This window comes from Trypanosoma cruzi, genomic scaffold (genome assembly GCF_000209065.1).
Source record: "Trypanosoma cruzi strain CL Brener 1047053513143 genomic scaffold, whole genome shotgun sequence".
NCBI classification, from domain to species: domain Eukaryota; phylum Euglenozoa; class Kinetoplastea; order Trypanosomatida; family Trypanosomatidae; genus Trypanosoma; species Trypanosoma cruzi.
The window spans coordinates 5156-15457 of NW_001849108.1; the positions used below are offsets into that span (position 1 = coordinate 5156).

A 10302-nucleotide genomic window follows, 5' to 3' on the forward strand; every position below is an offset into this window, starting at 1 on the left:
TTTTCTGGAGAGTGTGCTTTTTTTGTTATTGTCTTTTGTATCAGGGCACGGCGGGATTGGGCGGCACCGTCCCACGAAAGTCTTTGCGCACGTACACACTTTCATGCCACTGTCGCCTCCGAATCCGGGAGCAAACCCAAATTCTTGCTGCTTTTGCATTGGTGCAATCATTTTTGTTGATTAACTGACGCCATTCTGTCCGGCGTGCAACTTTGATTGGATTGTGTGGGATTGCTCGCCAATAACGTCGGACAAAACAGGGTGAATTCTTTAATTATTTAGATGCCATCTTGCGCGCACGTGTTTTTTTTACACTTTTTGATGTGCACTCAAGTAGCGAGGAATCCGGAACTATGCGTGCGTGGAATTTTTCCTGCCATGTGAACTGCGGGCAGCACTGAGGGCCGTCACTTTTACTCCGCAGATTTGTTGTGTCTCTTTGCAGGGTTGGCGGGGAAACTCCATGCAGCCTGCTACTGCGGCTGTCTGCGTAAATGCCATTCCACGCGAACGATGTGCTTCAACGAGCGAGGGTGTTGATTGGGTTTGCCTGCGCTCTGATTCTGTTTGCTACTTTGTGCGGGCACGCAATACTTGAGGGGTGGGAAAATGGAGCGGGGCGATGCATGGCCGCGTCCCGCCCATTGTTCACTGCACGATGGTGTGGTGCACATTGTGGTGCTGACTCTGCGATGTGGCTGCGGTCCCCTGCGCGGCAATGGTGGTGGGTGGACGAGAGTGTTGACCTGCGGCGGGACGGTGGGATCGTGCCTCCTTTATTTTTCTTTTGTGAAGGTGTGCGCTTATTTTTGGTGTCGGTGATGAGACAAACAGACAGACAACGTGAATAAAACAAAAAAGGACGATAATGTGGCGGTATTGTGGCCGATTGCACGTTGCGTTGCTGCGGAGGCGGTGGGCCTCGACTGCTTCACCGACAGACGTTGCAGTGCGGCCGCATGGCGCACCGACCACCGAGCCGTGCGAGCGCCGCGCCCAACGCCATTGGGACTGCGGGACGAAACAGCCGCGACTGTCCTTTGGAGCCAGCGGCGCCTGCAGGCCGCAGTTGGGCGGTGCGAGTGGGATGCTTCATCGCACGGGTGTTGTGATGGCGTTTTGAAGCGGTGGCTCCGGTGATGGTTCCGACGCTGCAGCTCGACACGTGGCGGGGAGTAAAGAGCGACCGCAGTGGACCATGAGCAGCAGCGTAAAGGAAATCCTGCTGGAGAGAACTGCGGGTACAGCCAACATGAGGCTGAATGATTTTCTTCCTGGGGAATTGGGCGAGGAGTGGGTTGCAAATAAAAATGGCGACGACTCCATGGAGATGTTTTTCTCTGAAACCCAGGATGTTTATCCAGGACGAGGTGTTATTGGGCATGACAACGGCATTGCCGTGTTGCGAAGAGCTGAATGAGGAAAATGCTGTTGAAGGCTACATATAAACTTGAAGGAGAAGGTGTTTTTTCACTTGAAGAGTGGAGGGACCTTGAATGGAAGGATACGGTCACTGCTCTTGCAAGGGGAAAACTACACGCAGCCTTCTTTTGAGCACTGAGGGAAGACGAAAAGGCGAAGCAAGGGGCAGAATGAAAAGACGCTGGAGGATCATACGAGTCTTTGTAAAATGCGAGGTGGAGCCACGTTTTGGAACTTCCCGACGGTGAGGGGACGGGAATGGAGGTGAGGGAGGGGGAACCACCGCAGTCATGGACGGACAGGCAGTTGGCCGAACTCTTGGAAAGGGTGACGGTGTGAAGCAATCAGTCCACCACGTCCCAGGCTGATGGTGCTCGCCTCGACAAGGGATGGTCGTGGTCGGGGGTAGTGGGTAAATACATTCGTGACTGCCATGTGAACTGCGAGGTGGAGCGTGTGTGGCAGACAGTCAAGGGCGATGCAACCAAGTGGTTCAGCAGTCGTCCTGAGGAGCACCTTACGCCTCATTCGCGTGTGTTGATTGGGACGCTCGGGATTGGGAGGTCGGTGGCTGCCGGCTTGTACCTCCTCTACCAGCTGCTGCACTACGATGCGGAGCAGCTCCCAATGGTTGCGCACTTTATGGTGAGTGGGACTTATCTTTTGGACATGACCGCCAGAACGGTGTCCGAATGCATGGGTGAGTCCAGCATCGTAAAGGTTGTGAAGGATCTGTCTCGGCGTGGGGTGAGGGGGTGTATTGTCTACGACGCGGCAGAGACGGACAATCGCCTGTCTCCTTGTTTGTCTCCTCTTGAATGGGGCATGCTTGTTGTGACACCGCCAGAAGCAAAAATGCACGGACACTGGGCGAGCGAAAGGAGAGCCGCACGAATTGTGATGGATTGTTCTGACGAAAGCGATGCGAAGGCAATATGCGTTTGGATGTGGCATGATCAGCCGTGCAGCAGCAAGCGGAATGGTGGCGCGAGGTGAGGGGTCACACGGATACAGCGGGACCGCTTCTTCGCGACATCCTTCGCGAAATCTTTGGTAAGCGACATTATGATGCACGGATTGAGAAGTGCCACAGCGCTGTGGATGGGACGAACTCCTCGAGAAGCAAGTATTACTTTGGTTTTTGAATATCCAAAATGCGGGATGATAATACGTAGCCCGAATATGTTGCGAAGATTTTCCGAGTGCGAGGAGAGCGCAATGGTGAGTTGCCTTTCGATGCACCGATATCTGCCCACCTCTGAAGCAAAATATTACGCAGGTTAGCAAAGTTAATGCGGCCGCATGATTTTAATTTGATCGTATGGAGGCTCAAGGATTATCTCATATCCGAAAACCTTGGGAGGTGTGCCGTGTTTGCGTTTTTGAAGGGGCTTTTTTGACTGCAATAAGACGTAAACTGAAGGAGCTGAGGCCACCAACACGACGTCGGCCACACCGCTGTGCGTTGTAAGTGTACTCACAGGAGCGCCCCACCAGGCACTATTTTTTACCGTTGATGGAATACCGTTACGAGAACATTGATGTGGAGTGCGGGGTGCTGTGCATACCGGAGGTCGAAAACTTTCGGTTGGTGGACGCTTTTTCTTCATGGAGTCCAATCCGAGGACGCTGGTTTGGCTGCGGATGACTGCGGCGAGTGCGCATCACACCACACCCAGCACTGCGAGGCGGTTCACTGGGCATCTGGCGGCATATTTTAATGGTTGGGAGGAATTTTCCCGAGAGGTGTCGTGGGAGATGATTTGTGTGCGGCACGCCGTTAAGTGACTGGCAGAGATGTGATGTTGTCAATACCGATAACGTGAGCGAGGAGGAAGACCAGAGAATAGCGGCGTTCTGGAAGGAAAAGGTGCGCCAGTACCAAGTGTCAATATTATCCGGAGACGCCCCAAGAAGGCCTTAGAATTGAGGAGTAATTAAAGGAATAAATAGGAAAACAAATTGGGGAATTGCGGGGGTAGTTTGAGTTCTGGTAAAAGGAATTGCGGGTTGTTTCATGCATTTGGGTGCTTTTGTGTGTGAATGCGGTGAATAATTGGAGCATTGCTCTGTTATGGGAGCATTGCAGTGGCCGGTGGTATCGCAGTATCACCACATTTTTCATATTCTTTTATTCTATTGTGCTCTAAGGCCTATCACTAACAGCAGCAACTTTGAGGGATGGAGGCGAATAAGTTGTATTGAGGAAATGTTGCACTCCGTGTGACCGCGTGGAGTGAGACGCCGCATCCCATTGAGGGCGGGACGGCAGCGGCATTTTGGCGTCGCATCTTGGATGGCTGAGGATCCATCTCTGCGTGTGGCTGGTGGGGCGGGAGCGCGCTCTGTGTGCGTTGTGTGGCGGCTGCGGGGACGCGGCGGTCGTGGGTCACCTGTCCTGCTTGTCTATGGCGATTTTCTGTTTGCGTTGTGTGCCTTCCTTTTGTGGATGGCCGAACCCTCCCATGCGCGGTCTGGCGGCGTTGTCGCTGTGTGTGCGTTGGGCTTCCGCCGTGACTTTCAGTGTTGTTGTTGTTGTTTTCTGTGGGCTACGGTCCTCCGTGTCGTTCCTTCCGTGTTCTCTCGAGTCCTGCACTTTGTGTGGGTGATGTGCTCTGCTCCCCAGTGATGTGTCTGATGTATTGCCGCTGTTGCTGTCTTCTCCGCCTTACGCACACGGACACGCTAGGAAAGAAAGCAAGTGCGAATCGCTACTGTGCGCACTGAAAGGAACAACAGCACACACACCGCCCACACACATATATTTATATGCTCTCACGTGTTGCTGCTGTAATGGCACCCCGCACACACAACCATCGCCGCGTGACCGGATCCAGCGGAAGGAGGAGGGAAGGAAGAGAACGTGAGCCGCAGAGGCTCAACATGTCCCGGCATGTGTTTACTTTTGCGGTGCTGCTACCCGTCGTCGTGATGGTGTGCTGTGAAGTTGGAGGTGCACGCGCTGCGGAGGGTAATGTAAGGGATACAGTTGTTGCGTTGATGGGGATTAAAAAGGAACAGCTTGACAAATGGAAGGATGTTTCTAACGCTGGTGGCAAATATGGCTTGCTTCGTGGTCCCAGCCTCGTTGAGATGCAGGGTCATGTATTTGCTATTTCTGAGGCCGATTGCAGGGATGGAGGCAACTGCAGCGACGCCAGCTTTACTGGGGTTGCGTCAAAGTACCTTGGTTTAGGTGGTTTTGCTGGTCCAACGGAGATCTCGACGGCGGGTGCGAGTAACTTTGGCGCATATCCTCTAAAGGAAGGCTCTGGGGGCATCAGCACCAGAAACGGCATAACGCGACCAACGACAATTGTAATTGAGGACAGTGTCTACATGCTCCTGGGAAACTACAGCCGTACAGAGCAGCAGATTCAAGGTAAGAATGAGCGGAGCCCTTTACTCGTGAAGGGAACTCTCACTGATGAGGGTGGAAAGAAGAAAATCGGATGGAATGAGACACATGCAGTGGAGCCTCAAGCCATAGGAGATTCTTAATTATTGACCGAGTTTTTGGGTGGTGGAGGCTCGGGTGTTATGATGAATGACGGTACGCCTATGTTTCCCATGCAGGCCAACGAGAAGGATGGACGGCGCGTTTTACTGTCTATGCGTCTTATCCCGTCAGAGAAGAAATGGGAGCTTTCACTCGAGACGCCTGGTAAGGGCTGCAGGGATCCAGCCATTGTGGGGTGGGAGTAAAACGGACCCTTCATGATGGCTCATTGTGATGGAGGCTACTATGACGTTTACAGGTCCCTGGCTCAGCCGGCCACCTCAACGTGGTGCCAGGGTCTAGTACTCTTACTAGAGAGGAAGCTAAGTGCCTGCTGTTCACGCTTCAAACCCGATGAGTAGTTGTTACTTAGTTTTACGGGCCGGAAGGGCAGATGTTGGAGCCATTCTATAATGGCTGCCCGCGGAGTAAGGCTATCCTTGCTGCTGAATTCCTTCGTACGCTTACCAGAGCTGCACATTTGAGGTGTAGTTACTACGACTGGTAAGAGAAGAAAAAAAAAAAAACGTTTACAGGTCCACTTGGAATGGGCGGCTTGGCATTCATATGTTGAGTCAATTAATCGTGTGTGGGGCAACTCGCGTGGTCGAACAGGGTACGGCGTCCAGAGTGGATTCACCACCGCAACCATTGAGGGAAGGGAGGCGATGCTCGTGGTCACGCCGGTGTATGCCGCGAAGGAAAATGGAAGTGGAGAAGGTCGGCTTCAGCTTTGGGTGTCGGACAATGCACGTGTGGATGATGTTGGGCCGATATCTCGTGAAGATGACGCTGCCGCCAGTTCTCTGTTTGTGAAAAGTGAGGATGAGCTGATTTTACTGTACGCGACGAGGAATGGTGACGCGTCATTACAGTCTTGTCGCCATGCGCCTGACTGAGCAGCTGGAGCGGGTAAAGTCTGCGGCGGAGAAGTGGAAAGAATTGGACAACGCCTTGGGAGTTCCCACTGAAGGGCTGGTTGCCTTTTTGTGCCGGACGTTCGACGGGACTGCATGGAGGGACGAGTACCTCGGCGTGAATGCCGCAGTGAGGAGCGGAGTGACCAGCACGGAGAGCGGCGTGGCGCTCAAGGGAGCAGGGGCGCAGTGGCCTGTTGTCAGCATGGGGCAGACTGTGCCGTACTGCTTTACAAACAACGAGTTCACTCTTTCGGCGACGATGGCCATCCACGAGGTGCCGGAGGCAGGCAGCAGCCCCATTAGTTTGATTGGTGCGAGGCTGAACGACAAAGACGGCACGGCGCTCTTTCAGCTCTCGTGGACGAGTGAAGGAAATTGGAACCTCACACTTCACAAGGTGGAGTTTTTTGTGAAGCCGTCTGGTGGTGTTGGTAATTGGGGAACAAACACAGCAATTCGAGTGACGGTGCAAAAGAATGGCGCTGAAGAATGGTTTGTGTACGCTAGTGGGATAAGAATGTACGAGACGGATGATGGTGAACTGGGTGCCGAGGAAGTGGCTAGGCTCCGTAATGCTGATAAGTTTGGTTCACGCAGGATCTCACACTTCTTCTTTGGTGCGGGCGATAAGAAAGATGAAGAGGGCAGCCATGTGACGGTGGCTGATGTCCTTCTGCACAACGACGCGCTGTTTGGTGATGACCTCAGCAAACCTCAACGCCGGGACAGTTCCTATTCGACATCCGGCTGCCGAAGAACTGCACGCTGCGGTGGAGGTCACAGGGACGGAGGAAGAAAAAGCAGAAGGTCAGGCAGCTGGACGTCGCACAGCTGGCAGCTGCAGCGCGGGAGGCCACAACGCAGGAAGACACACAGCCGGCAGCTACACTGCGGACGGCCGCACAGCTGACGACTTCCTTGGCAGACGTTGAAGAGGCTCCAATTGCACAGCCGGCAGACTCTCGTTCTGTCCGTGTTCTTGCGGGCAGCGAATCGAGTGCTGAGAATGTTACGGACGAATTGCGTCCACGCACTGCCGCCACAAATGACAGTTCCGTTCCAGAAACCAATGGCTCAGAATCCGATGGCAGTATGAGCCTAGACGACCGCCTCGCCCTGATTAACGACGCGAAATTGATCCTGCATGATTTAGGTGGTGACAGCACTGCGCGTGTGTGCGTCTCCCGGGCGTTGCTGCTACCTCTGGGACTGTGTGCATTTGTGGCATTCTTCTGATCCGAAGAGTGTGGAATTGCGACTCCTCACGGAGATTGTGTGCCGCGTTCCTCGCGGGCTTTTTGATTTATTTATTCTGTTCTTTAATGTTCGGTTGCTGCACGCTGTCATGAGTGACGTGTCTCCCCCTCTTGTTTGCTTCTGTTGCCCACACGCAGTGCCGGCTCCGCGACTGCGCGTCCCACGGAATGCACAAAAGGAGGATTGGAGGAACAAGCTGGACGCCGCACGAAACGTGAGGGATGTTGTGTGGGCTGGTGGAACAGTCCAATTTCTTTTTTGTTACTTTGTTTTATTTTTTTATTCCGTTTCTTTTTTCTTTTTTTTTGGTAAATGTCTGCGGCTTTTTTTTGTGCCGTGTTCACTGCCGCTCTGTTTCTCCGTGTCCCTTTGAGTTTCTCTCTGCTGGCTGTGCTGTTGGAATGCCTCCATTTTTTTTTTGCTAGAGGCACTGACGACCGGCGACGATTGTTTTTGTTTTCCTTTGCGATGGCAGGAGATTGACTGGACGCCTTGTCCCGGCCTGCTGAGTGCACTTGGAGGGGAGCAGATGATGTGCGCTGTGCCTCACTGTGGGTGTGGGACGCCACCCGCCACAACCCGCTGTGGGCGTACTTCCAATCCGTCGGGGCGGAGGGAAGTAAAGGACAGCGCCGTGGCCTTGGGTGCGCCCCGTCCCTCTCGTTGCGGCCGTAGGTGTGCTGTGCGCATGACTCTTTTTTGCGCTGCGACGTGGATGGCGGTGCTTCTGCGTGCGCTGTACGGCGGGCTTCTCTTCTCCACGTCCTTGCCCTTTTGTGTGTGGGAAGGTTGTAGGAGAGAATGTGTGCGGGGGAGTGAGCATGGGTGGCTGCCAGCCCCGCCCGCGCATTGGGGACTTCCATACAAGTGGCTTTGCTTGACGGCATTTTGCGGCACCCAGGGTGCGGCGAGGAGGAGGATGGGGAGGGTCTGTTGTGGGCAGGGGGTGGATGATAGGACAGTCCCCTTCCGTGTCCTTCCCTGTGCTGTTGGCAGTACATACTGAGAGCATAAATTTGCGCAATTACAGGAGGAAACGTTTATGCTGCTTTTTGCGTGCTACTCCATCGTCGTCATTGCACGCTGTCGTCACGGTGCGTTTTGGTGCGGTGCCGTTGGATGAGGGAAGAGTGCGATGCCACGGCCGCTGCGCACCAAGACCATTTATTGCCCCAGCATCGGTCTTTTTTTTTTTTGAACTTGCATATTTTTCTTTTGCTTTACGATGAATTTGTTGGAGGAGCTCTGGCTTTGGCACCGTGCTTCATGGTGCTTTGCCTTGTGTGTCGGTTGCGGTTTTTCCACGCGATGCTAAAGCGTTTGGTGAGGTGTTTACCCTTTTTTTGCGCCCAGCAGTCAGCCTTGTTTGGTTATGGCGGCAGCAGTGAGGCTCTGCGGCTGCGTGCTCGTCGCACGTGTCGCATCTCCCGCTGTTGCTCCCTTGCTGTGTTGGTGGGGGAGTGAGCGAGCGAAAGCGTTGGTGAAGGGGCGCCCCAGTGGGAGAAGGAAGGCACAGAACGCACGATCGACGTGGACCCTTGTCCCCCCGTGTCTGAGTGCCGCCACTGTACCTCTTCATTCGTCCTTCTTGTGTGTGCCGTGTGCGCTTATGATGCCGCTGTTTGTTGTGCAATGCCGACCCACGTGAGGGAGGAACGCCGCCTTGACTGCCGGCGAACGGCGAGTTCTCCACTCCTCTTCCGTGTCACCATTACATCGTCGGACGCGCTTGATGGTCGCCGGTTGTAACGCTGCCACGTGGGTCTGTCTCGGTTCTTGTGTGTTTTTCGCGGCATCAGGACTGCTCTGTGGTGGAAACATTTGGTTGCAGGAGCGGTGCCAATGGTCATGTATCTTTTTGCTGGGATCCTGCCACTCTGCATGGTGGTTGTGTTGGGCTGCGCGGGCGGTGGGAGGGCGGTGACATCACTGGGCTGACTGCGTCTGCGCTTCTTTTTGTCGCTGGTTGTGCTTTGGCGGGGACTGTCTGTGGCCGGATGCCTCTGCGTGCCGCTGTGTTTATTTGCTGTTGCCGCTGCCTTCTTCTCTGGTTGTGCAGTTGGAGATACTTTTGCTTGATCAGCACAACTATCGTTTCAAGGTTTTAGGGATTAATTGCAGTAGTAGGATTAGTAGTAGTGGTATAGCGATCTGGCGGAATTGTTTCACTGGATTTGCCATCTGTATAAAGGGATTTGCTAGGCAGGAGGAACGGTCGACGGTGCGAGTGCGACACACCGCGACAGCCCCGTTGGTATCTGATTGGGTCGGTGGATGTGGTCTGCGGTGGGCGCGTGTCCGCACCGCCGGCACTGTGTGCAGTGCAGGGCCATTGCGGCTGTGCGTGTGGCGCTGCTTGTGGCGTTGGCGGTGGTTGCTGCTGCTGCGTGTATGCCCGCGGTGCATGCGGTGGTGTTGCGACTGCGGGGCGGTACGGTGGACAGAGCCATCACGGTTGGCCGCGTCGTGGACACGGTGCTGGTGGACGGCGTGTCCATCACGAACGGCGTGGCTGTTGTGTTCGACGTTGCGGCGATGCTTCCCGGCGCGCTGCGCATCGAATTGAGGAGCTGCGTGTGCGACGGCGGCGCGCAGATCTACGTGCGGGGCTACAGCGGCGAGCCGGCGAGTGACCGGAGCCTGGAGGTGAGCGTGAGCGGGCTGTCCGGCGGCTACTGCTCGCTTGTGTTTGCGCACAACCTGCCGGCACACACGAACGTGACGGTCCGTGACTCGACGATTGTGACGGCGGGGCCGATGCAATACTCGCAGCTGAGCGGGCTGACGGACACGGTGGCGTCGCCGCTTGTTCTGCACGCGACGTCGCTGTTGCAGACGCAGCTGCGTGTGAGCAACACTGTGCTGAGGTCGTCGCAGGCGGGCGGGTCGGCGGTGTACGTTGGCGGCGGCGTGGACCTGCTGTCGAGCGCGGTGGTGCTTGACGGTGTGTCGCTGGAGGCGTCGGGCGGTCCGACCGCGTCCGCGATGCATGTGGCGTCCTCGTCGCGTCTCAGTCTGCGGAGCCACTCGGTATTCTCCGTGACGAACATGTCGGTTGTGAGCAGCGGCGGCGGCATTGTGCTTGGCGAGCGCCTCGCGGTGTTTGATTCGGTGCTGCGCTTCGTGGGCGTCGAGGGGTCTGTCGCGTCGTCCTCGTTGGTACGCTGCGACGGTGGGACGGTCGGTGCCGGCGGGTGGCTGGAC

At 55.3% G+C, this 10302-nt stretch overlaps 1 protein-coding gene, 1 non-coding gene and 3 pseudogenes across 2 annotated transcripts, besides 6 other annotated features; all 5 read left to right on the forward strand.

The window, feature by feature from the left end:
* Positions 1–2044: a sequence feature (heterozygous, Esmeraldo-like haplotype).
* Positions 1112–3364, forward strand: Tc00.1047053509345.11 (annotated as a pseudogene).
* Positions 2045–2836: a sequence feature (areas not merged during assembly with more than two copies in the genome that could not be assigned to a particular haplotype).
* Positions 2837–4251: a sequence feature (haploid, Esmeraldo-like haplotype).
* Positions 4192–5181, forward strand: Tc00.1047053509345.20 (annotated as a pseudogene).
* Positions 4252–10302: a sequence feature (areas not merged during assembly with more than two copies in the genome that could not be assigned to a particular haplotype).
* Positions 5183–5447: a mobile genetic element.
* Positions 5450–6751, forward strand: Tc00.1047053509345.30 (annotated as a pseudogene).
* Positions 7349–7405: a sequence feature (T-rich).
* On the forward strand, positions 8708–8767 carry Tc00.1047053509345.40. Its single transcript, XR_008255605.1, has one exon. It is a non-coding gene; the product is annotated as a C/D small nucleolar RNA (snoRNA), TB8C3C3, 3' partial (small nucleolar RNA).
* On the forward strand, positions 9373–10302 carry Tc00.1047053509345.41 (dispersed gene family protein 1 (DGF-1), putative; the record flags this gene model as incomplete). The annotated part of the gene is made up of 1 exon (XM_801261.1): positions 9373–10302. A coding segment is annotated over one exon (930 nt), but the record flags the coding sequence as incomplete, so codon positions are not given.